Here is a 26,795-nt window from a genome sequence, read left to right as displayed (position 1 = left end):
TTACCAACATTTTGACTATAATTAATTATATTTTACTAAAATAAATCATTAATACAAAATCTCACATTTTTTAAAAATAATATTTTACTTCTATTTTATATACTTTTTACTTATATTTTTATTATTTTTACTTATGTTTTTGTTCATTTTTACTTGTATTTTTATTAATTTTATTAAAGTTTATATGTACACATAATTTTTATTTATTTGATAAATTTATTATGCTCTCTCGAACTATATGTTCTAAGCAATGGCTTCTCCTCTTGGCCGGCTCAGTCTAACATGTTCTGTTTCTGCATGGAAAGAGGATCCACATGATCATCACGCTTTCAAGATTCTCACTGTTTATTTCTTTTTTCAATATGGTTCGGTGTTTTCTCATACCCATCGGCATGGTGAAGAAAAAAGTTGAATCCACAAATATATTAAGGTAGCTAGGGAGCTAGTAAGTGATTCTATATCCTCTACCTTTGAACAAGTGAACGGTCAATTTGTCTTGAAAACAACAAGTTCTCATGCGATTATTAAGGGTGGACAAGAATTGGATATCCAGGTTTTTGGAAATATTCGTGATCCGATCTGTTTTCATGCCCTAAGAAAACTTTTAATAACATTTTTTTTTTACATTTTCTCTAATATCATATATATAAATAATATATAATATAAAATATCACACAAATTTTTAAACTAATTCAAGTCTATTAATAATTATTAAAGATAATTTTACGAAGTTAATTGTATAGCAATCTTTGTTAATATTATCACCAGCGTTTTGACTATAGTCAATTATATTTTACTAAAATAAATTATTAATACAAAATCTCACATTTAAAAAATTAATATTTTACTTCTACTTTATATAATTTTTACATATTTTTATTATTTTTACTTATGTTTTTGTTATTTTTTACTTATATTTTTATTAATTTTATTAAAGTTTATATGTAAACATAATTTGTATTTATTTGATAATAATAATGAGTATATTCGTCAAAGCATTAATATTGCTTATATAACCTTTATTAATAAATTTATTATGCTCTCTCGGACTGTGTGTTCTAAGCATGGCTTCTCCTCTTGGCCGGCTCTGCCTAACATGTTTCTGTTTCTGCATAGATTGTTGAGGATCCACATGATCATCACGCTCTCAAGATTTTTACTAATCATTTCTTTTTTCAATTTGGTTCGGTGTTCTCTCGTACCCATCAACATGGCGAAGAAAAGAGTTGAATTCACAAATATATTAAGGTAGCTAGGGAGCAAGTAAGTGTATTCATCAAATCGTCCAATCAATAAGAAAGATAAGTTCTTAAGCAAAAACCGGAGAGGCCCTCGGCCATGATTCTTATAGAAGCTGTTATTTGGATTGTGCAACTTTACTGGCGTCACAAGATTTTACATCAGGCCACATGATTTATACCATTGTATTAGGAATCTGTAGTTTGCTTTTCTAGGTATGCTAGGATCCGATGGAAATTGGCCCAGATTTATTTTAAGTATTTTTGTACTTTTCTTTAGGCATAATTAGGGTTGGAAAAAAAATCTGAATCCGAAAAACCAAACCGAATCTGATCCTAAAAAGCTTTTTGCTTTTAAGAGATTTAAAATGAGGTTTAAAGAAATTACTTAGTCGATGGATAAACAGAAAAAAAACTTCAGTTCTTGGCAATAAACAAATAACCAAACATGATTACAGTGGCTTGACCTTATCTTCAGAACAACAGCTTCACATGTACTCCAATAAATAACACAATGTCAGTTGTCACTAATTACCACAAACCACAATGACATTTTTTATATCTTTCAAGAAAAAAGGAAGAAGAATAGAAAAGAGAATAAACAAAGCGCACGCATAATCTCCTGAATATTCACCTTTTAAGAATCAAAGCATCAAACAGAAAAGAGCTTAGACATCAAAAACACAACTTGAAAGATTAAAAACATAGAAATATCAAAAAGCAAAAACATTTAGAACCAAACGCATATGACTCTTTTCACTCTTTTACCCATTTCTTCTCACATAAGTTTTGGTCGAAAGTACATATATAATAAATATCATACGGTTACTTTTCCTCTTGTCCTCCTTAATTAATGCAAGCTATGAGTCTTAATGCTCAACAGAAACCACTTCAGATACCTCTATGGACTTGGCTCTCTCTTCATCCATCCTTGGAGATGCAACCTCATGTGAATCTTCTGCATCTGCCTTGGCCGATACAGTCACTTGTGCTTCCTCATCAATGGGATCCGAAGACTGCTTCAGGGCTTCTGCATCTTTTTCAACTTTCTTTCTTTCAGGTTTCACCTTAGCTGAGGTTGTTGCAGCTTTTGCTGGGGCGAGTTTTCCATCGGGGAGAGCTGTTTTCTGAGATGGCAATCTCGGAAGTGATTTGCGCAAGGGTTGCTTCTTGAGATCAACCGTTGGCACAGTTCCCTTAGCAGTTGGGCTATCTTTAGAGGCTTTCTCATCTAGGCTCAGCCTAGAGACACGAGGGGTCTGAGTTTCTTCAGAATCAGTCTTCTTCCTCCCGAGTTTTGGAGATTTGGGTCTTGTTGGTGGTATCTACAAATAACAATGAGAATTAGTACTTCATCAAAAAGGTGAGATCATGGTTGAGAAGATAGAGCACAAGTACCTTCTTTAACTCTGTTTTAGGCGGCTGAGAGAAGCTAGGCATGGGCGTGGCTTTGAAGTTCAAGCTCTTTCTTAGCTTCCTAAGCTCAGCTTCTTGTGTTTCCTGCGACAGTACCAAAGAGTTTTAGGTCGAGAACACTATATGACAAAGAAGAGGGTCGACAACCTTAGACTTGGCTTGCATGTTATTAATCTCCTCTTCTTTCGCATGAGTCTTCTCCTCAAGCTTAACATAGAACTGCACCATATGAAAGCAGAGATACAATTATTTTCACAATACATGTTTGTGGAGAGTGGACTTAAAACGCAAACCTCTCTTCTCTTTTCAGCACGTTGGTCACACTTGAAACTGAACCCATAATTTGGAAGTGCACCAACTTTACGAGGTTTGCCATCTTCTGCTTTTGGGCTACTAAGAAACCATAAAGTTATAATCAACATAAATGCTAAAATGAGAGCCACAAGAAAGAAGAGGTGGTAATTAAAAAGGTGAAACAAATACTTAGAAGACTGAGCATCATCTTCAGATGTCTCCTGGACTTGTTTCTTTTGAAGCTTTGGTTTCACCTTGTCCCTGTATTAAAAGAAAGAAACAAATCTCTAGCTTCAACAATTGATTAGTGAGTAAAAGATTAGTGAGAACACTTAGCAGACTCATTACCCGGTGGCGGTTTCAGCTGGTGCACGGTCTTGCTTCCCTTGCTGATATGAAAAGAAAGAAAAAAGTATGCATAAGCCAAAGCAAAGAAGCATAGAAGAAAGATGTGAGGGATGATTACCTCAGTGACCTTAGACGCTCTACCATTGAATGATGTGCTCTTCAGAGACTTTGTTGTTTGTGCAATAGGAGCAACAGAGCCATTAGATGATGCCACTTTAGCATCTCCACCTTTAATCTCTTTCTTCTTTTTGATAAGAACCGGTGGAACATTCTTACCACCTGAGAGTTTCTCCTGCTTTAGCTTCCGTTGAGACTTTTGGCCATTAACATACTTTGACCCATCTACACTCTCAACTTGTGTGCCCTACAAAAGAACAAAAACGTTAACTATCTGACAGGGGCGAGTATTTTAACCATTAAAGAGTTACAAACCTCAGCTGTCTCTTTGGGCTGTTCAACAGCATCTAAAGTGGAACTGTCTCCTGAGTTCTCATTCTGACTTTCTGAATTAGCATCCAAAGTTTCACCAGAAGCAACACCATTTCCTTCAACACAGACATTCTCCATTGTTAAACCACCATTTGGAAGAGCAGAGTCACTAGTCCCATCAACCACCATTGTACTTTCAGGATCCATAGTAAACTACAAAACAAACAACACTGATATAAGTGAAGACACACTCACTTGAACCATGCATTATCATGTAAATCAATCAACAGACAAGAACCATATATTGACACAAAAGCAGAGTACTTTATGAAGTGAATTAAATATCAATCAACATTGTGTCAGTGAGCAAGCAAGCTTCAAGCTACATTACAAAAGCACTTTGTTTAGCTCTTGTGAAGAAGATAACAAGTGAACAAATATGACCTTAACATATAAGCAGCAGCTACAAACTCAAACACCAAATAAAGTGATTCTTCAGAAACAGACAAGAGTGACTTCACCGAACGTAAACCCACCAACAAAGAACATAACTTTCCTCGAGAGAACATATCTATCAACATTGTGTCAGTGAGCAAGATTCAAGGTACATTACAAAAACACTTGTTTTGTCCAATACCCAGACTTAAAACCACTCATATGTAAATGGATCCGTAGCTTCATCGATCCAAGTGTACAAATCCGAGAAAGGCAAATATTATATGTAAGAAGAAGAAGCAAATCTGAATCAGACCAAACCTAAATCTCGAGCTCACTAACTAGTCATTGTAGTGAAGCAAATCAGTAAGTGACAGCATAAAAACACGATCTACCGATATACAGACCAAGCAATGGAAACAGAGAAGCTGATAAGTTCCACAGATTCATAACACTAGACAAAGAGAAGAAGAAAGAACGAGAACAGTAAGACGCACATCTTACCTCACCAAACGCAGTTACCAGAACAAATCAAAAGGCCATTGAAAGCAACAATAAAAGGAACGCAAGAAGAAGAAAAAGGATGAGATTTGGTTTGGTTTTGGTTTTGGGGTTTCTGAGGATGGATGGATTCTCGGTCTACACACACAAGTTGAGATTTTTTTTTTTGTGAAGGGAGAAAAATGACAAAACGTTTTAGTTATTTTTATTACAGCGGCGGTTCGAAATCTAATCGCCACGTCATCGCGATAATTACGGTTTACTATTTTGATCGTGGGATTGAGGAGAAGTTTTGTGGTACTCTAAAATCTTTTCTTTTAATGGAAGTCTATACCATTTACTATCACTAATAATATTTTTTATTTTTATCCACATTAAGTTTGCTGTTACAATCAGAAGTCTGAATCAGATTTTTCTGTGACTGTCATCAACTTTGGATGGTTTGCTTTTCTTCTTTTATACTTCAAAGATAAACCAACAATTAATGTATACAAAGAGTATATTGCGAGCTTTCAGCTTTATCATATGAAACTGTAAATTGTTCTATTTTTTACAAGGAATTTATTCCAGATTTGGTAAAAAATTTATATTTCAGGATATTGGAGGATTAGTAAACGGAAATGTGTACAAGAAACTTAAAAATAATAATGAATTTTTCTTTTGGAGGTTCATGATGTAATGGATGCATATATATGTGCGATGAGTCAATGACTGATGTATAAATAGTTTCAGACAAAATTTGTGGAATCAGTGCAGCACAACAGTCCTCAATATGTTCAATTATCTTGTTAACTCTTTTCACGCATATAGTAAGACATTTTTATATAAATAGATCTTTTATTGAGTAGTCGCTTTATGAAGGTGAACCTTATCATCCCCCACACTATTATAACATACTTGACTCTTAAATGGGAACTTTAGGCATCTAGTTAATTAACACCTTTCGTCCAAAAAAAATACTAAAGCCAGCTCATGGAATCTATATATACTTTTCATCTAAATATATCATTGTTTCTAAAACTAAGGATATGGTTTCAAAAGTTTAACAGTTTTAATACATTGCATGCAGACTACTCTAGACATGGGTCATAAAATCATCTCCATATATAAATTGACAATGGTGAACTATCATATGTAACAAAATTGTTTTTTTTTTCAGACCAATATAATGATACTATCAGGTAATTAGTTGCTTACTTCTTTTCCTAACCAATCAATAATATTTTAAAATTTGGATGATATGAGAAGTTATAATAAAGTACATCATTGTCCCATTTTTTATGCAAATCAAAGAACACAAGTGTTTCTTATTAAAATACATGCACCCACATGAACACACCCAAAGGCTCCTGGTAGGCCAAAATATTTAATGCAAATGAAACTTTTCTTTAAGAAACCAGATGAAAGCAGCAGTACTCATTTGTTGACCACCGAGGAGATAGTATAGTTTATTAGCTAGAGTAATTAACAATTAGAAACCAATTAGCAAGCTTTTATTTTCAACATACATCATCATGCGTTCGTATCCAATATATAGTTAATTCTGTCTCAAGGTGTTTGTAAAGTAAAATTCTAATAGTAATAGTTTAGTAACTACTAACAATTAAAGAAGTATGATTATCCTGATTAGCACTGAGAAAGAGTGATTAAAGAGGAAGCAAAGTGATTAGACACAGAAACCATTCTATTAAGAGACAAGTTGGTCCCGTGACTAGGGTAAGGCACAGCAACAATAGTGACACCCTTCCTTTCTTGATGTTTCCCAAAACTTTCTCATTCCATCATCTCCATCTTATCCCATTTTTTATATTCTAAAGCTCAATTAGTGATATCTTACTGGGATTAACAATTTTTAAAAACTTATTGTTCAAAAGATTCAAAACTAATATACTTGGTATACTTAAGAGATGCCGTCTTGCCTATTACCTACATGAACGAAACATAAGTAGTCAAAATTCACATGAATCAACATTAAAATGCTTAGAACAACACATAGCTAATGGTTTTAGTGTCCTCGTTGAAATATTCATCATGTATATAGAAAAGGAAAAATAATTAAATAAGCATTACAACCCAAAATTTTCAGGGCATGTTTATGAACTAACATAAGATAAATTAGACATCATAATGTTTTCCATTTGGCACCAGAGTTAACTAGTTTGATATAAGCATTGGTGAAGTCTCTGAAGAACTTGTCTTGGTCTTCCGCATACTCTTTCACCCACCTATGCATCAAACATTGAATCTTATATCAGTTCAATATACTCCAAAACTCTTCATCCTCTACTTTAAATGGTACTTGACAAGTTAGATAATGAAATGATCAAAGTAAGAAGGACTGACCTTAAGCACTCATCATCCTCCACGAGGGCATGATCCGAAGGAAGCCCAACCATACTCGTCATTTTGGCTGCAACCCAAGTAAAGTCATGATAAATTAAGAAAACTATGTAAAGATACACTCCTCAGCTTAGAGTATAACAACTTACATGTAGTAGATCTCCAAGGTTTTTCAAGAAGGATTTTGTAGTATGCATTGTCAAAAGTAAATGGATCTCCAAAGCCTTTACTCCCAATCGTATGTGCACCAGACAAGGCAACGAGTTCTTGGGTCCTGCAATGACCCCCCAAGTGATGTTAAGTGTTACAAAACTTTGGTACTAAAGAAACCACAAGTTATGACTCACGAGAATCCTTTTCTTTGGAAACATTCTTTTAAACCCGACGCATTGAGGGATTCTGGAGGTAACTTGTCTTCTGGATCAGGTTGCCTGTAAACCATGAAACGACCATCCTGTTAAACATATAGAAACAAAGACCAGAGACTGAGACGTGCTTACATTGAATCAAGTCTTCCTAAGACTACTGGAATCGTTGGGCCGCCGCACATTGAGACTGCTTCAGAGCCACCGACAGCGATCATATCCGCCCAAGACACTAACATCACACAGTTCAGAACGTTAGCACCACGAAGGCATAACAAGGACACACTTTCAAACAGAAATTACCTGGTTGTACCTCATCAACCTTAATCTTTGCTTTCTCTAGAACCTAACAAATGCCAAAAAAAAAAAAACATATGTGAAATTACATCTTTATTTGCTCACACTCAGGGCAGGTCCTAAGATTTTGGGACTATAAACAATTTAGTAAAAGTTTATATAAAAAAAGTTTATTTTGAAAACGTAGGGTTAGGGGCTATATATATATATATATAAATTTTTCCTAAAATATTTGGGGACATAGACCAATGCTTTACTAGCCTATGCTCAAGACCGGCCAATGCTCACACTAACTAAAAAGAGAGATAGAGGGGTTTAGTGCCTTAAGGGATCTCTTCAAACCTCCGTTTTCAGGTCTCTCTAGTTCATAAACAATAGACCCATTGATGCCACCTGAAATTACACACACCACTTAAGTAAGATTTTGAGAATGAGATTGATTAGTATCAGAGAGTCATGCCAACAATACCTGTGTTATCATCGAGTTCAAAGGTTCCAGCATCATGAAACACTAAACGAAGCACACCAGCAGCTTTACCCTTCGTCACCACTCTCCTTATCTCATCTTTCATCAGTGGATACATGCTAAAACCCAACAGTTAGATTTGGCTAAAATCTAGCACAACAAATTTAAATCTATAACATGAAGAATAAGTTTGCATCAAACTCACTCAGCTGCTTTTCCATCTGGCGGAAGCAAATGAGACAGAAGCTGTACAGTGGACAACATTACAACCATGTTTCTTCTACTGGAGACGTATACATGACGCGAACCTAGTCAAATCATGCAGAAACAGAACACAAACTAGTCAAACATGTAGAAGCAGAACATATCTCAGTATGATCAGTAATAACTCCACAAGAAAAGAAAGCCGTGGAACAGAATGAGAAACTATACCAGGATCATCGGAGGAGCAACGGACACGCCATGCTTTTAACGATCTAACAACGTGTTTCCCTGTCGCAGGAGAGAAGAGTCGTGTTTTCGCGGGAGATTCGAGTTCGCATTTGAAGTTTAAAGAAGAAGAGTGGCACCGTGAAAACAGAGACGCAGTCGTCGTCGTCATCTTTAACGGTGGGACGAGAATCACCGAGAGCGGCAGCTTGATTTTTTTAATGTATCGGCGAGTTTTATTGTCTACGCACAAGCGTACATTAAGAAAACGTTGTAGCCAATAGGATCGCAGTATTCTGCTCTCAGAGAGAGGAGTGAGAACACGGCACGCATTTGGAAAGCGTGAGGACTCAAAAGAACACAAAGCGACAACTTGTTCTATGACAGTAGATTAAAACGACAGGTAGTTTAGTTAAACTATGTAATAAAAAGAAAATTTTCATTTTAACACTGATTTAATTTTAATTATCAACTTAATCGACTTACAGCATGATTAACTCGGGGTTCTTAGTGGAAGTTAAGAAACTGTTTCTTAACTTTTAACTAAAAAAGGTAAGAACCGGTTCTTAAAGTCCTTATTTAAGAACTAGTTCTTAAAGTTCTTATTTAAGAACTGGTTAGTTCTTAGTTTTTTTTAGTTAAAAGTTAAAAAACAGTTTTTTAACTTTCGCTAAAAATTTCATCTTAAGAACCCCGAGTTAATCATGGTCTTAGTTCATTTCCAGTTTAACATTAATATTTTTCAGTAAAAATGAAAATTAAACATAAGACTTAATGGAAGTTTACTATCTGTTAATTTGATATTTTTAAGGATATACACTTCAAAAGTTGGTTTATTGTTATGTAAATAAAATTTAGTTGATGTACTAAGTTGGAAATGGACAATATCAGTGTATAAAATTAGCAATTAAAATTAAATTTGTATTAAATGGATTTTTTTCTTAAAATTTTTTGGAACATTACAAAACTGGAGACACTACTATTCTCTTATTTTAAACACAACACAATAGTCTATACAACACAAGATCTGCTATCTCGGACCGGAAAGTCTCACCGCAGATAGATCATTCTCACTGTAAAAATCCGTCGGTCCAGACGACTTACCACCACCGCTTTCCTCGCTGATCGAACTCGAGTAGAGCCTCGAGCCCAAATTTGAAGAAGACGGAGGCTGCACCACCGGGAAAACACCTTCAAGCATTTGAACAACTTTACTCATCGACGGTCTCAAATGCATATCCTCTTGTATACACCAAAGCGCAGTTCTCATCGCCCTTTGAACTCTCTCATCGTTCAAATCAACGTTCTTCATCTCCCCATCAACAATCTCCAAAAGATTCCCTTCTTCCATCATCTTGAAAGCATAAGAAGGAAAATGACACTTCTCAGACGACTCTGATGGATCATAGTTCTTTCTTCCTCCTATCAGCTCTAGCAACACCATCCCGTAGCTATAAACATCGCTCTTCTCCGAGATCGCGTAGCTTGTGATCCACTCTGGAGCTAGATAGCCTCTTGTCCCACGCATGGTCGTGAAGACATGGCTTTGCTCGCGTGTCATGAGCTTAGCTAGTCCGAAATCAGATACCTTGGCGTTGAAGTTATCATCCAACAAGATGTTCTCAGGTTTAATATCACAATGGATGATTCTTGCGTCGCAATCTTCATGTAGATAAGCTAAACCTTTCGCTGTTCCTAACGCTATATTGAACCTTGTGTCCCAATCCAACAGAACATCTCCATCTTTTTTCCTGAATATCCATCTCTCTAACGAGCCTTTAGCTAAGAACTCATAGGCGAGAAGTCTATGCGTGCCTTCCACGCAAAAACCTCTGAGCCGCACCAAATGTAGATGGTGAATGCTTCCGATGATACTAACCTCGGCTCTGAACTCTTTCTTTCCTTGACCTATTCCTTCAAGCTTCTTAACAGCTAAACGAGAACCATCAGGTAAAGTCCCTTCATAGACCGAACCAAACCCTCCTTGACCTAACTTGACGGAGAAGTTATTCGTCGCTAACTGAAGATCTTTATAAGCGAACCGGATAGGCATTCCTGAAAGATTCTCCAAGAAGTTATCCTCCTCTGAACTCTGTTCTAACTCATCAAAAAGAATTTTCTTTCTCCTATGAATCCGGAAAGCCGCAAAGATCAACACACAGATGATGAAAACCGTCACCAAGATAATAATTACTATATAAGGAAAGTGTTTCCCATCATCTCCACCTCCCAAATCATTAGTAGCCACCTTGATGTAAGAGACGAAGCCAGATCCTCCATTTCCAGAGTTTCTAAAGCTACCAATCCAATCAAACAAGAAGCAGTCACCAGAACTGTTCTGGAAGAAAAGACCGAGGCACGAGCAGTTCTTGTTGCAAAACTCTTTACACCTATCAAGACTAGTTCTCTTGGAGAAGGGTGTAGCAAAACCTAGAGCGAAGTAGTCAACTTTATCTCCAGCATTCACAAGCTGCACAGACAATGTTGCATTGTTTTCATTCTTCTTACAAGGAGACACGATCCCGGATTTGCAATCAGACCGAGCTTTTGACAACCCGGACACACATCCACACACTTTACCACCAGAACAGACGTAGTAAGGCCCGCAAGGCTCGGGTGTTGCGCACTGATCGTTTGGGATTTTAGTGGAAGCATCAGCTCCAGACGCACCAGCGCCGAGATTCGAAAAAGTGATCACACCGTTGTTTCCCAAAACCGCGATCCAAGTAGCGTTACCATCTTTATCATCCGAATACACAAACTGCCATAACAAAGACCGGTTCTCATCAAAGAACCTCCACGAGTTCCCGAGTAGAGAAGATGACGTCACTACACCGTCTTTGTTAACGATCTTTCCTCTTTCATTCCCCATAGACCAATACACTTGAGGAGTCAACGAGGTGTTCACAGATAAAACCATATCTCCTGATTTGATCTCAAGAGTATAACTCACGCTGCTCGAAGGAGAAGGGTTGCTAGTGAGCTTCATGCCTTGTTTAAAGGCTTGATTCGTTATCAGAGTATCTGTTGGATGATCAAAGCTCTCCCAGATCGTAGCTCCGTCATCACCGGAAACAACAACGAGGTTCCCGGAGTCGCGAAGCTCGATTCTCGAGACGTTTTTGCCAGAACTGTCCAATCTCCAAACCTCGGATCCTTCTCCTCCTCCTTGTTCTCTACGGAGCACTACGTTTCCGTTGGCTTCGAACTGGAGCTTGTCGGAGTTCGAAACAGGGGAAGCTCTGTTCGCTGACCAGATGACCCTCGAGCTGGCTTGGTGGACGATGCTGAGAGTGAAGAGAGTGACGGAATCTTGCGTGGTTACGAAGCCGAAACCAAAGTTTGAGTTGTTGGATTCGAGGAAGATGCCGTTGTTGTTGATGTAGTTCATCTGAGATCCACTAAACCCTGGGGTGATGCTCCCAGTGTTAGCTACACCGGCGTGTAGAGGATCCGGGAAGAGAGCTAGACATGTTAAGAAGACGGTGAAGAAGATTCTCATGGCTTTTGCTTCGAAGATCGTGGAACCCATTATTTTACACGACCGGACAAGTATTAAATCTTGAAAAAGATCTAAACTTGTGGATCAAGTCAATGGATCTGAGAGATAAAAAAATATATATATATTCCCAGAAAGATAGAAAAAGACAAATTTTAGAGACTTGACATGTGAACAGTATGCATAACAAAACAGAACAAGAAGATTCTGTGTCGGAGAAGAATCAGTAGAGAATCAAAACAGAGAAATAAGAACTCGCTTGCGCCTTGTTACAAAGCTCTAAACTTTCAGACGGGAAGGAATAAGGAGAGAGAGATTAAAACGCAGAAGTTGGATTACTTTTAGGGGAAAACTAGGGTTTTGTGTTTGCCTCTCTGTCTTACATTTAATGATGTTTTAAGTTTGGTCTGTGATAGAGAGGAAGGGAAGACGACAAGTGGGTCTGAAACAGAGAGAGAGAGAGATGCGAGAGTCTTAATCAAAACTCTCTTTGAGCCGTTTCCTTCAAATCTGTTTGCTTTTTTATCTTTGCCGCTTGTGACCGTCGCAACTAATTTTGGACAGATCCGACCACTTGGGTCATTTCTCTTTTTAACCAAACATGTTACGACTTTTCAAAGTGGAAGAAGAAGACCGATCTAATTGATTGTAATGGAAGTAACTTCTGTCTTTCTTTATGTTTGTTTTTTTTTGGGTCGAATTCTTTGGTTGTAAAATCTATACTTTTTGGTAGAACTAGTGTATTTATTTTCACCTGAAAACATAAACTTATATGAATGGCTTTTTATTTTTTTTGGTCAAGATATGAATGGATTAATGAAAAACTGTGGAAAACCATTACACTCTGTTATCTACTCTGCTTTAAATGAAGCCCCCTTAAACAAATTACAAGCTGGAGCATCTATCTTCATTTTTCTCTTTTTTTTTTTGTAAAATTTTTGTTTTGTTAATCTTGGCATGAAATATTGTAATTCAGACGACTTTCTCTTTCCTCTTTTTTTAGTCACGGGGGATTCAAAGAGGGATCAGCCAATGTCAAAGCGTGGGTTTGTTGTTGTTGTCTAGTTTGAACACATAGCTACTTCCTTTTTTTCTTTACCATGGACATGAAAATAATACCTAACTTGTTTATTTGTCAGCAAATGTATTACACAAGTTTATTTTATTACATGAAATGTTAAAAGCAGAAAGGGCACTTTTAGAAGAAGGTTTATGAGTTTAAATTTACAGTCCATGATAGTGGCTAATGTGTCAATCCTCAGTAGAGAACAAAACCAAAGTACTCATTTTTCACCACCGACGATGTTGTTTGGTTTGACGTAATGGTTATCATCAACCTCTTTTTCAACGGCCTACGTTATTGAACATCAGTGCTAAGCCACTGTATGTCTCAAATATACTATGTAATATATTTATACTACCTGCATGTTATTCTTCTATTGTATGTTCTATTTTGTTTAAAAATAATAACAAGAACATATGCTTTTCAGTTATCATTTATGATATGGGATCAAGTGATATTAATACTTTTCTATCAGCTCTTTCTTCAAACAAATACTATGATTTATTGTTATTTGACAGAGAACAACAACACATGATTCACACACCGGTATCTACATTCTGATTTTGGAGCCTTGAGCATGTTTAATGGTAAAACTCTTAAATGTCTCTTAAGTGGGGTCATAGAGAGAGACAAACAAAAGATGAAGAAGTAATGGAAGCAACGTCCATTCCTTTGCTTAAATAAGGTACGTTCCACCTCTTTTCTTCATTTTTTCCTTTATTTTAAGTGTAATTATGCTTAACAACTTTTCTTTAAAGGACATCAATAAACTTGCTCTTAACTAATCCAATAATCATAGGAATCATGATGCAGATGAATTAATATCACTTGCAGATTAAATCAGATATTGGCAATGGAAATTCGCAATACCAATGGTTTAATTAAAATCACACATTCTTATAACAAAATGTTTTTTTCTGTGAAATCATGATTAATTAAAATCACATATTCTTAATGTCATTTTTATTAATTAACTAGTATTACACAACACAAGATGTATACCTAATCTTTGTGTTTTAAACCTCCCACAATTTATAAATCATACTACATCCGTTTCCGAAAGTAAGATGTTTTAGGTTTTTTTCTTGTTCCACAAATATAGATTTTCTATATTATTAAGGTACTTTTTTACACTTTTGAGGAACATTAATTGAGAATATTTGAATTGATTAAATTTCATTGGTGGAAAGTTATTGGAAAGTATATAATAAAGTAAAAAATAAATTAAATTATAAACATTTATTAAATTTTTAATAAGCGTGCATACTCTAAAAAATCTTACTTTCAGGAACAGATGGAGTATGTTTTATTTGTTCCTCATTGTAGATAAGTTAATCATCTCAATTTTTTTTTATATGTAGCTAATATGTTTAGCTACACTAGAGTATATACATGATCGACTTTTGCATCCACGGATTCTTTGGATGGGACCAATATATTATTTTGAGGGGTATGCTTTACTATAAATTTTCATTCTAATTAATATTAATTGCTCAAATACACTATAGTTGGGTGTTAACTTTCGTTTTAATGACCTGCAATCATCAATGCCCATTCAAATCTCTAATTATTAGTTATTGGCGAATCATATTACATATTTTAATACTAGTGGAAAACGAAAAAAAAACTTGAATCATAAAAGTTAAATTTATCTGAAATAGAAAACAAGACGCAATAGTCAAAGTATAGCATTCAATGTGGTCTAAACAATGTCAGCCCGAGATGTCTTTAAGTAACCTTAAATGCAACTTCCTCAAACATGCATTTTCCATTATCTCTATTGTACTATATGTACACATTTATGTATGTATATTGGATATGTATTATTGTCAGCACTTACACTATTTGTTTCTTTGGGTCAAAAATCAGCATTTACACTATATAATATCAATTATCAATATATGTCATAACTATGTTCTCATCTTATTCTAGAAGTATTTTCTTTCCAAATCAATAAATCATTTTACTTATAAGCTCTCTCTTTTAAAATGTTTTCAAACCCTTTATTACTTCAAATATATATGTGGAGTTGCTTTATCAAATACATGTTGACATGTATGCATTATGTATCTTATTGAATTTACTAACATTATCAATTATTTAGACAAAGTTAGTGTGAATGTATGGCTGCAATTCACCTGGTAAATATAATTTGAAACATGTATATTAACCAATCATATCAAATTAAAGAGTTCTAAAAATGCTAATTGTGATTTTATAAATATTGAAATCAAATAAAACTGAGATTCAAAACAAAACAAAGCCAGATTACATATTTGAGTTGGATGCAGTTCCGAGTCTGACAACAAACTTTATAGATCCTAATGAAAAGGTAAGAAATATTTTGATAACCCGTTTAAATAATTATTATAATAATTGTAAAAAAAATGCTAATTGTAATTCTTAACGCGAAAATGTAGTAATTTTCGTAAAAGACATTTCATTATGAAATCAGAGAGAATTTGCTATGTTTTGGATTCTTGAAACAAGTAAAAAAATATGATCCCAAAACCACTTTATAATATAAACATCAAAGCATTGGCATTCTGCATGCTCTGGTGTAGTGGTCTAAATAGTGGTTGGATACATCTGTTATGTCTCAAGATTTAATCTTATAACGCCATAGAAAAAAGATCACAAGAATCTGATATTTTGATACATAAACAATAACAAAGCAGCTTTTTCATGCATACATTTTTCATCAAAATATGTAATTATAAGTTTATATCATGACTTTGTGAATGTGTACATTATTATGTATTAGACATGTGTGTCTACAGTTGCAAGAACATATATAAGCAAACCTGATCTTATCATATCATATAATATAATATAAAATTATAGATCCTATCTTAACATATGGGTATAGTTCGTCATGTCTCTGGCACTACAATCATACAAATGATCTCATTTGATATCATCACGAACGTGGAAGCCGCCAACGTATAAACTAGGCCTGGGCAAAATAACCGGAACCGAAGAACCGAACCGGAACCGAACCGAAATACCCGAAACCGGAACCGGACCAATACCCTCAAATACCCGAACGGTTCCTATATTTTTATATCCGAAATAACCGAACCGAACCGGAACCGAACCGAGAACCGAACGGGTACCCGAATATATAAAAATATTAATTATATATACATATAACATCACTAAATATATATTTTTAATTTAAAATTCTATTAAAAATATTTGAAAATAGTTGAGGATAACTAATTTATTATAAAGTATCCAAACTACCCGAAAGTATCCGAAACTATACGGATATTTTTATCCGAAATATCCAAAGTAATCCGAAATATCCAAATTTTTTATCTAAATCATCCTAATTATTTGATATTTTATCTTAAATAACCAATATTTTATCCAAATTATCCAAACTACCCGAACTATCCGAACCCGAACCGGATCCAAATGAGAACCGAACTTCTTATGGATATTTTCCGGTTCCTACATTTACTATCCGAACCGAACCGAACCCGAAACTATCCGAACCGAACCGAACCGAAAATAGGTCGAGTACTAAATGGATCTTCTAGCCCCTATCCGAACTATCCGAAACCCGAAATACCCGAACCGAACCGAACCGATACCCGAAATGCCCAGGCCTAGTATAAACTTAGATTTCTCTCTGTTTTCTCTTTTATAAACTAGGACTAATTAACTAATAATGGGTCGCTTGATTCCAAGAATAAATAATTAAAATCAGTGAGAACCAGTCTTTTCTTGTCAAACCAATACGTCGAGAGGCAATTGGTCACACATTTAAGTAATTTAAACTACTTGGATCAACTTTTAGGTAAGACATATTATTATTTTGAATCTTGCAGTGATGTATATAATAATGTACAAGGCTGTGCAATGAGAAAGAAAGGTCTAACTCAAACTCCAGCGACAAATTACTTTTGTGAGGAAATTAGTAAATTACAAAAAAATAGCCATTTTCAAATCTTACTTTGCCATTTTTCAACAATGGACTACACAAGGGAAACATTTTTACTTTATTCTATGTTATAATATCTTCAAGTGCATTTGTAAATTTGTATGCATTTCTATACAAGAGATGTGGCTGTTGAGATAGTTTTTGCATCTTTGAACCAAAAAAAAAAAAAGAGATAGTTTTTGCATCTAAGTTTTTTCTTCCCAGATTCAAATTCGAGTCTATATGTAGCACAGCTGGATGGTACTGAAATGACAGAACAATCTACCGTTTACTTAATCTAAATGTTATTAAACTACGCAACTAATTTATGAAATACAATTAAACAAATGTATGCTTAAACTTTCTCAACTAGCTGCTCCATAGAGAATGGTGTTGCTACTAAATGGGCCTAAGCTGAGTTCTATATAATCAGCTGACCCAGATAAACCCATATCACAAGAGCTAACCAGAGTTATATCAATGGCGCCTAAGACTCTGTTGTGCAGCTACGTCAACTGAAGCAAGCTACTATCACACAACTTTCATTAGATCTTGTAATGATTTTTTATGTATTTGTTGCGAAAGCACATATGTAGACTCATTATTTTTCAAAATCTTGCTTTTAAATTAAAGTACATGAAGTTTGAAGATTCTAGATTGATGCAAGACAAGAAGAAGACTGATCTGTTTTCCTCATCACTCTCTCTATTTACATCTAACGACAACTAAGACCTAAAGATGAACTAAATGAGCTAACTAAAACCCATTCTATTACACAAGTCTCTCTATAGTCAAAACCCCAATTCTGTTCTGAATTATCAGCTCTTGTTGTTGTTGCTGCTTAACTTACTCCATTTTTTGAGAAGGAGATCTGATATCATCTCCAAGAGGGCCTAAGCGCAGAGATAAATCACAACCACCAAAGGCAATGCCATTAGTTGCATCTTTCACACTCACAGGTCTGATCTTCTTGTTGGACTTGCACGAGTCAGTGACATTGACTGGCAAAGAAGGAACTCTGAGTGAATAGCATAAAGGGTAGCTTGAGTACTTGGAGACAGGGCATTTCTTGACCGGAACATCGCTGTGAAAAGTCATAACCGGAAGAGTCTTTGGAGCAAAGTTGTTCTGTTTCATGAAGACTTGGTATTGCGGCGAAATGACGTTGTCTAAGTTAGTTGAGTCCTGGCTAAGATAACATCTGGGGTTTATGTTCCTTTGGCTTCTTGAAGCTCTTCTTGGCGTGCAGCCTAAATGCAAAGCAGCTACAAAACAAAACAAGAGTTCCCTCATTGATCTGAGCCAAGAAGAATTCAGAGTATCTAATATTAAGAATGTGTATACCTTCAATACAAGGCTGAAGATATTCTCCAGTTTCAGTGGTTTCATCCAGTCGGATTATGGTGTTAATAGCGTCGTTGGCACGGTTTAAAAGTGTATTCATGTCCATATACTCAGCCTAAAGATGTAAAGCAAATAGTCAAGACTCAACTAAGTTGGACTCAGTGTTCATTATTAGATGGAGTATATAAGATTAGTAACAAATCTATTAACCAAGTAAATACACAGTGACATAAGTTCCAATGTTCATTATTAGATAAGAGTATATCATCACAAGTAAAGACTAAATCAGTCTCACAGTTCAAAGAGGGTCACTGGTTTTAGTGAGTAGCTTTTCTGTTCCACAACAACTAACTTAAACTATACAAAACCCAAACTGAGAAACTAAAATGTTATATAAATAAAGAAACCTCAGAATTGGCTTTGGAATAGATGATTTCTTCAGCTCTCAAGACAACCACAGGGAGCTTCTCTTGCCATTCAGTGTTCTTCTTGGTGGATTGGCTGTGAATCTCACAAACAATCCTACAAAAAAAAAACAGTTCAAAAGAAAAAAATGAGCAGAAAAAACAGAGAAAGGACACATGCACACACAGATGGATACAAAGTGATAGAGAGAGAAGAAAGAAGATGACCTGAAAATCTCTTGGATGAGCAAACCCCTCATGGGTTGGTGTGTGTCACTATGCCAAGCTCTTCTGATACAGTCGTACGGTCTTGGCCCTGGCCTCGGCATCTTCTCTTCTCTTCCACCACTTTCTATAAGAGAGAGAAAAGACAAAGTCAGATTGTTTTTCTTCCCCTCCTTACACTGCTCACTCAATAATTTAAGTGGAGGGGGAGAGATAGTTGGCCCCGGTTCGTTCCGGTTTACAATGTTTTTTTATTTTTATGGTCCGGCCTACTCTATAATATAAGTCTATAGTGTTGCAGTCCATTATTTTTTAGATTATCCTTTCCAATATATAACTATAAAGAACTAGAGAGCATTCACCAAATTATATATAACCAACTAACCCATTCTATATTCTTTTGAGCTATAAAATGCCAAACACCAACCATATCTTAGTTATAAATAGGATCTACATTTGCATTAGTACTTAAATGTAAAGCTTTATTGCAATTTGCAACTGTAAGATTCAAACAATAGATGCCAAATTATTTAAACCTAACTATATAGTAGTTGAGATTCATACTAGTGTAAGAATAATTTGTTCTACGTCCTTATGGGAAATTTATTTAAACGTTTTTTCACTCTCTGGTATTAAAGCAACTTCACTACGTTTTCAAACATTCGCTCTAATTGTTCTCTTTAGGAAAAATAAAATATTCGTGTGCAGTGAAATAAAGAAAAAAACAATTCTTCAGAATTCGTACCACCACTACTTCTAGCCTTTCGCTATAATTTTCTCTGACACTGAAACATTCACGATGACGACAAAGACAAGAAGGCCATGTTCGTTTATGTGTCGCGCGACCTGCGACTAAGATTACGTTTGTTTACGTGTCGCGCGACTTGCGACTTGCGACCTGCGACTAAACCTGCGACCTGCGACTAAAACTATGTTCGTTTACGTGTCGCGCGACCTGCGATCTGCGACCTGCGACCAGTCGCGCGATCAAAATTTTCTTAATTTTTAGTCGCTGTTTTTTCGGGCGACTTAATTGGGAACCCGCGACTGGTCGCGCGACATCAAAACGAACAACAACCTGCAACTTGCGACTTGAGACCAATCGCAGGTCGCATGTTACGCGACAGCGAAACGAACAACAACATGCGACCTGCGATTAGTCGCAAGTCGCATGTCGCAGGTCGCAGGTCGCGCGACATGTAAACGAACACGCCGAAGATCATAACTGAGCAGACACAAAAAATAAATAAAAGCTTTGAAAATATCATTAAAGACCCTAACTAGAACTTAAACCACGCAAGTCTCTCACGTAGTCGTTACTGGAACTGGAAGCAAGGCCCAAAAGTCAGATTTGAAGGCCCAATCCTAATGCATGCAGGCCACGTGGTTACACAGCACGGTAGCTCGTATCCATCCAGCAAAGATGTTAAGTTCGAGATGAAAACGTTTGCCTGAAACGGATCGATTACGAAACTTCACGTACATGTCAATTATCGGCTACAATACATCATACCACGTGTATGAAGACTAAAGACGTGTGTACACATAATCGAATATTTAATGACTCTGTTTAATGCTGTCTTTAACTTTAATCAACGAATAAATTCGTATGCATTCACTTTGTTGGCCTATGATTTAGTCATATTATATAGCAAACGGACTAGCACAATCAACATATTTAATTCTTCATATTCTAATTTTGGATAGATAGTACACGTAGTGAACAAATTAAGAGAATTAGTGGCGAAGAGAAACAAAGACCGTTATTAAATGAAAATGCGAAACAAATAATCTTTCTGTTGAAAAAAGTCATAAATTCCAAATATGAAATGCCATTGAATTGAATTGAAAATTTCCATAATTAGTACTCTAAATTTTATTAATACAAGTTGCACCAAATCCCACTCTCTCACTCTAGAAAAATGTATCATCGATTCTAATCATACTCCACTTTGTTTCTCTCTCTACAAAGTAAAAAGCAGTCACTGGTTTTTTAATCTTTCCGGCGAGAGATATGCTGTCTCCGACGCTGTTCCCTCTCTTCTGCGCTTTGTTTCTCTGTCTACCAGTCGCAGTCATCTTCACAGTCCAGCGAGAACTCACCGGCGTCGCCTCGCCGGAGTTTGGTTTCCGCTCTCTCTCCGTCTTCTCTCTTTACGCCCGAAACGTCCCCGACGCTTCTTCTCCGCCGCTTCGTATCGCACCTCCTATCCCCAAAGACGACGAACCGCTTCTCCGACTCGCTTCACAAGTAAACCCGAATCACCCGCCCGGGTCGACCCGGAAAGTGGCGTTTATGTATATAACCACGACGCCTCTCCCGTTCGCGCCTCTGTGGGAGATGTTCTTCAACGGAAGCTCCTTCAAGGATCTCTACAATGTCTACATCCACGCGGATCCGACCCGGGACTACGACCCGGTTTTCTCCGGAGTGTTTTCAAACCGGGTGATTCACTCAAAACGCTCGGAGCGATACACACCAACTCTCGCCGCTGCGGCGCGTCGGTTATTGGCACACGCGCTTCTCGACGATCCGCAGAATTACATTTTTGCCCTCTTCTCGCCTTCGTGCGTTCCCATCCGCTCATTCGACTTCACTTACAAGACTCTTGTCTCCTCACGGAAGAGCTTCATCGAGATACTCAAAGACGAGCCGTGGCAGCTCGAGAGGTGGGCGGCGCGCGGAGACGACGCGATGCTCCCCGAGGTGAAGCTGGAGGATTTTCGGATCGGGTCTCAGTTCTGGGCCTTGACGAGGAGGCACGCGCGCATGGTGGCGCGTGATCGGCGGATATGGGAGAAGTTCAACAAGACGTGCGTGAGGGAAGACACGTGCTATCCCGAGGAGAATTACTTTCCCACCCTTGTGAATTTGAGGGACCCGCGCGGGTGTGTTCCCGCTACTCTGACTCACGTGGACTGGACCGTCAACGACGGAGGTCACCCGAGGATGTACGAGGCGGAGGAAGTTGTGCCTGAGCTGATCGTGCGGCTGAGGAAGTCTAGACCGAGATACGGTGAGGATGGAATCAACGGTTCAGATTGGTCTGTGAGTAAGCGGAGTGATCCTTTTCTGTTCGCTAGGAAGTTTTCTCCTGAAGCGCTCGAGCCGTTGTTGGGTATGGCTAGGAGTGTGTTGTTCAATGACTCGGCTTGTGATGCGTGAATGGTTCGCTGATGCCGTTGTTGTAAATTTAGGTTTAGTTTTTGTTTTAAAGTTGGATAAAATAAATGTAATTAAAAGGGTAGCTGGGAAAAACAAAAAAAAACCCAGTCTATCATTATCTTGTTTGATGCTGAGTCAGACGTAAAAAATTACTCGAATCTCAACCTCATAAATTCGCAACTGAAGTTAATCATATCACACTACTAATGATGATGTCAGAAAATCTAGTCGGTAATATTGGATTTTATTGTTATTATTCCTTTATATCTTCATAGTGTGTTTTGACTTTTATTTAGACTTTGGTTGTTATCTTCACTGTGGACAGAGAAACCTAAAAAATGAAATGGATAATGTACAGTATTAAGTTATACCAAAAAAATTGATATCAATTTTATAAATCGTGTTGTTTAAAGATCCTAAATTTTGGGTATTGAGTTTGCGGAAGATGGGACTTAGATTTGTCAAACAGTCAACACTCGAGTTTGGCTGTTGGTTAAAGAACACACACAGCCATAATGCTTTCTCCCTTTTTACTTTTCCAAAAAAAATTACGAGAATTTAACAGTTACAAACCCTGAATTGTGTGATAGACTAATAAAGAATGGTAATTAAAATTTGTATATTGATGATTTTTGTTTGTTTGTTATATGGGCTTAACATCCTTTATATAGTTCATAGTCTACGATTTAGGATTACTGTTCTCTTGAGAAATTGCTTAAAACTAACCGAATCAATTAATCTCATTCACCTCACAATCACTCATCAATGTAATATATAAAAAAATTAGTACGTGTGCACAATGCACGTACCAAAATGTTGTTTTGATCTTTGAGTACATCTCAAATGGAATTCAGCAAATTCCTAGTTAATTATCCATTAAGTTTAAGATATTTACAAGTGAAAGAATCAAAGCCAGAGGAATGCAATGAGAGAAATGTTCATGTTCTTCATTTGCTTCCTCTGTTTTATGGAGCAAGTGGTAATGAAATTATCTATGTTAAGAGCAGGTAAGACGGACATTGTTATGTTAATCTATATTAATAGAGATTATGATGTCAATTCGTTGGTTTGTTTTATTATTCAGATTATATTAATTTTCTTTGGTTTAACCGTCGAAAACTATGATTTATATGGCAGGGAAACTGACATACAAGAGAACATTATAGACCATACTCTGTTTGATTACAAGAAAACATCAGATAGGCGACACAAACAAGTTTAGTCACCTGAAAATTTGACAATAGGTTATTAAAACAAACCAAAGAAACATGTATATTTACCAATCACTAGCTTCACCCCCGCTCAAACTTAACAAGGCTAAGTTGTATAAAGTACAAGGAAACAACAAGGACTACTATCTCATAAGAATACGGTGTATTACGAAACTTATAAAAATTCCAGAAAAGGTTTAAATGACTTTATTAATCAAATGCAAGAGAGCAGAAGGTCTCACAGATTCAAGCAGAGTCAAGACCCAAAGAATATAAGAACAAACCGGACTATAACACAAGAAATGTGAGGTATCGTCTATTATATTGGTCGAAATATATTTATGTAAGAAAAGAACAAAAGTGAATCAGTACGGGTTGTTGTAATAATACTCCATCGGTGGATGTCCAATCCCATTAACCGGTAGCATTCCATAAGGCATTGCGGTTAGAACCGGACTCGTCTTAGCCAAACTAGCTTGACCTCTCATCCCTTCTTGCTGAAATTGCTGCCACAACTGCTTCTCTTGAGTCAATAGTATTGCTTTTTGTCCATCTCAGCCATTTGCACATACGAAGGAGGTGGTATGATAAAAGAAGCAGCGTAGCAATCATCATCACAGTTTATGTTTCTCTTTCTTTTTTTTTCTTGTTTTTGAAGTAAACAAGTCTATTAAATTTCAAATGCAACAAAGGATTGATGTAATAATGTCTAAAAGCTTATTTAGTTGCCGAGCCTGATCCTTAAGTAGATCACTGAATTCTTATAAAGGAAATGTCATTACCCTTCCGTGCATGTTTAGCCATAATTCATAATAAGTGATACTAGAGGCAGATAAATCGAGTGGAAATCTGATAATGTAGACATTTTAATTACAAAATAATAATTACTTTGAAAGAGTTATTTTTAGAACAACAGCCGTGTGTATGCACACGGGCAATCTCTAATTATTGATATTCGATGAACAGACTCAGCAAAGATCCTGCAAAACCAAAACAGATTCTAGATATTAATATGCCAGTCACCCTTATCCGAATATTAAAATAATGTCCATCACCTAAAAACTATGTATATATTTATGAAACTAGGTAGAAATTTGAAATATTAAACACAGAGAAGTAAACGTACTTCCATGGAACATCCCCTAGTAATAGCCAGTCGCCCTCTTTCCCCTGGAAGGTGAATTTGTAACTTGTATCTTCTCTATCACAATTTTGGTCTGACAAAACAAAATTGTATTCAATATCAAGAAGACTATTGAGAGGTTATATGTCATGCTTTCATTCGTTTATAGGTTTAGGAGAGTGTATACGTTTTAATGCATTTTAAATACTTAAATTAGTACTCACATTGAGTAAACATGGTGATCAAGAAGTTAGTGAGAGACTCGTAAGAGTTGAAAAGCTTGATGTCCACCTTTCTAGCTATTGCGACACCATCCATCTTCACCTTAACATACATTGATGATCTCGGTGATGATGTTGATGACGATGACGGTCTAAGTCCGATAATTGTAGCCGTAGGATTAGGTATGTTGATCCTCCTACCATGATGGTGATATGGGTGATTACGACTATGACGGTAATTATGATACTTTGTCATACATGACTTTATTGGTGGCCACCCCACGACTTCGCCATCTTCCTCCTCACTATACAAAATTGTTTTAAATGTTATGAGAATTCTTTTGTTTTGAATGAGTGTTATGAATTATAATCCCTCCATGCATACTTTGTATAAATACGCAACAGAATATTCGAAGAAACTTATATAAATTTCTTTGGTAAAATGTTAAATTAACTTATATAGTTAACCTAAGTATTGTCAAAAATATAGTTTGTTACTCACTCGTCAACAATAGTAGAGTCGGATTCCAAAGGATCTTCATCTTCCTCGTCTGGCTGGCCATTCAAAGAAAACGAACATGGTTTTGGTACATAACAATCTTCTTCCATATTGTCCAACCAAAACATCGACTCAAAACGCGTTTGTTTCGTTTTCTCGTAGTGAACGACCTCAACAAGCATTCCCTCAGTCGCGCAATGCTTGTTGAGGTCAAAGCAAAACCCGAATTTTGAAGAATTAGTATGAGGTGAAAGAGAGAGATCAAGATCCAACTCCATTTCTAGTGCAGCTTCGTCTTTGATGAAACTAAAAGTGTATATTCTTTTGTTGTCTGGCTCTGGAAAAGGTTGTGTGGATGGTTGCTTAATTAGAGGACCATGAGTATTCCCTATTTATAGTAAAAGGAAAGAGTACAAAAGTGAAGGAGGAGTGCGTGGCTTTATCGTAAATATCCATGTTTGATAGGTTTAAATTATTATATATTTTGTCGCACAAAAATATAGATGTCGTCATGGATGTGTCTTTATGGTATCTTAAGCAACACGATACTATATAAACTAAACTAATCAATCAAATATTAGAATACTAACAATTTGTTTCCCTTGACTCCTCAACTATATAGTTCATATAAATTTTCTTAGACCAACAACTAGGAGTCCAGAACATATATTTGACTAGAGAAAAAGCTCTCATCTTCAAAATCTGAGTTATATCGTATTATAATTCATAGCCAACATGATTAAAATACGTAAAAACGTTCCCTCAACGAAATAGGTTTGGGTGAAGATACTTATAGAGTCGTTACTATACTTAACCTGTTAAACAGACTAGCAATCGTGAAAAAGCATTTACAACTATTAATGAAACAAGAGAAACAAGGACCTTTGTCTTTTGGGAGAAAATGAATGACTTCCGACATTTATTGAGTTCAGGTCGGCCAATATCCCAACATTTGATGCTAACATATTTCTACATTATTTTATTTAAATTGCTATGATTTTTGAATATAAAATACAATCTTATGATAGTTACTTGTTTCTTATTCAACTTCTGTATACATTAGATTTTTTTTTTTTTTTTATTTCATTGCAAATTACACATTCGCATACACAGAAATTGAAAAAACTATAATCGATAGTATATATGCATGGACTTTGTAAATACATTTTCTCCTAGGATAAATTATTAATTAATAACATTAGTCATATAAATTTGTAAACGATTTAGTTCTTTTGGTTGACTTTATCTGATTTTCCATGTTTGCATCACTAATTCCTATTTATCACAATATCCAATTAGCGTACTTATTAAGATAAGCAAACCAAACAACTAAAGAAATGAAAAGTGTATTTATATTTTATACTTCTAAGCTAGAAACAAGAGCATGCATCTTCAAGGGACACATGATTCAACGAATTTAGACATGCAACACCCAACTAACATGAATTTTAATAGACAAGTTTGGTTAATGTTGGAACGGACAACGTCCCATACTTTTGTTTACATCCAATGTTTCTATTTGACTCTTGAGAATCATGTTACCCAATTACAAAC

At 36.0% G+C, this 26,795-nt stretch overlaps 6 protein-coding genes across 9 annotated transcripts; 1 reads left to right on the top strand and 5 right to left on the bottom strand.

Annotated features, from left to right (window-relative positions):
* Positions 1-1,831: 1,831 nt before the first annotated feature.
* BNAC07G43780D (protein WVD2-like 5) lies at positions 1,832-4,917 on the bottom strand. 4 transcript variants are annotated; one of them, XM_013851762.3, is made up of 9 exons: positions 4,665-4,917; positions 3,729-3,938; positions 3,415-3,660; positions 3,297-3,337; positions 3,138-3,209; positions 2,948-3,044; positions 2,802-2,873; positions 2,637-2,738; positions 1,832-2,563 (listed from the first exon to the last, which is right to left on the bottom strand). In XM_013851762.3, exons 2-9 carry the CDS (start codon positions 3,930-3,932, stop codon positions 2,108-2,110), a joined length of 1,290 nt encoding a protein of 429 aa, XP_013707216.1. In that variant the 5' UTR covers positions 3,933-3,938; positions 4,665-4,917; the 3' UTR covers positions 1,832-2,107. The 4 variants fall into 4 exon arrangements, with proteins under 4 accessions (XP_013707216.1, XP_013707214.1, XP_013707215.1 ...); XM_013851760.3 differs by having other exon boundaries at positions 2,948-3,047; positions 4,665-4,863; XM_013851761.3 differs by having other exon boundaries at positions 2,948-3,047; positions 4,658-4,840.
* A 1,737-nt stretch (positions 4,918-6,654) lies between these two features.
* LOC106407140 (putative L-ascorbate peroxidase 6) lies at positions 6,655-8,816 on the bottom strand. The gene is made up of 10 exons (XM_013847941.3): positions 8,562-8,816; positions 8,335-8,437; positions 8,133-8,248; positions 7,986-8,056; positions 7,670-7,712; positions 7,502-7,598; positions 7,349-7,432; positions 7,151-7,275; positions 7,005-7,071; positions 6,655-6,886 (listed from the first exon to the last, which is right to left on the bottom strand). The coding sequence occupies exons 1-10, from the start codon at positions 8,728-8,730 to the stop codon at positions 6,784-6,786; spliced, it is 978 nt and encodes a 325-aa protein (XP_013703395.1). The 5' UTR covers positions 8,731-8,816; the 3' UTR covers positions 6,655-6,783.
* Positions 8,817-9,451: 635 nt separating this feature from the next.
* LOC111207622 (G-type lectin S-receptor-like serine/threonine-protein kinase SD2-5) lies at positions 9,452-15,815 on the bottom strand. The gene has a single exon (XM_022705843.2). The coding sequence runs from the start codon at positions 12,088-12,090 to the stop codon at positions 9,589-9,591; it is 2,502 nt and encodes an 833-aa protein (XP_022561564.2). The 5' UTR covers positions 12,091-15,815; the 3' UTR covers positions 9,452-9,588.
* Positions 15,816-17,639: 1,824 nt separating this feature from the next.
* Positions 17,640-19,277, bottom strand: LOC106407482. The gene is made up of 4 exons (XM_013848350.3): positions 19,025-19,277; positions 18,800-18,914; positions 18,393-18,507; positions 17,640-18,313 (listed from the first exon to the last, which is right to left on the bottom strand). The coding sequence occupies exons 1-4, from the start codon at positions 19,123-19,125 to the stop codon at positions 17,895-17,897; spliced, it is 750 nt and encodes a 249-aa protein (XP_013703804.1). The 5' UTR covers positions 19,126-19,277; the 3' UTR covers positions 17,640-17,894.
* Positions 19,278-20,800: 1,523 nt separating this feature from the next.
* Positions 20,801-22,345, top strand: LOC106408594 (glycosyltransferase BC10-like). Its single transcript, XM_013849334.3, has one exon. The coding sequence runs from the start codon at positions 21,036-21,038 to the stop codon at positions 22,185-22,187; it is 1,152 nt and encodes a 383-aa protein (XP_013704788.2). The 5' UTR covers positions 20,801-21,035; the 3' UTR covers positions 22,188-22,345.
* A 1,886-nt stretch (positions 22,346-24,231) lies between these two features.
* Positions 24,232-26,049, bottom strand: LOC106409253 (auxin-responsive protein IAA29-like). Its single transcript, XM_013849911.3, has 4 exons — positions 25,245-26,049; positions 24,746-25,047; positions 24,525-24,615; positions 24,232-24,378 (listed from the first exon to the last, which is right to left on the bottom strand). Exons 1-4 carry the CDS (start codon positions 25,517-25,519, stop codon positions 24,303-24,305), a joined length of 744 nt encoding a protein of 247 aa, XP_013705365.2. The 5' UTR covers positions 25,520-26,049; the 3' UTR covers positions 24,232-24,302.
* Positions 26,050-26,795: the final 746 nt, after the last annotated feature.

The sequence above is a fragment of the Brassica napus genome, chromosome C7 (assembly GCF_020379485.1).
Source record: "Brassica napus cultivar Da-Ae chromosome C7, Da-Ae, whole genome shotgun sequence".
Taxonomy (NCBI): domain Eukaryota; kingdom Viridiplantae; phylum Streptophyta; class Magnoliopsida; order Brassicales; family Brassicaceae; genus Brassica; species Brassica napus.
Note: the sequence above shows the minus strand (reverse complement) of the source record. Positions and strands in the feature narration are given on the sequence as shown.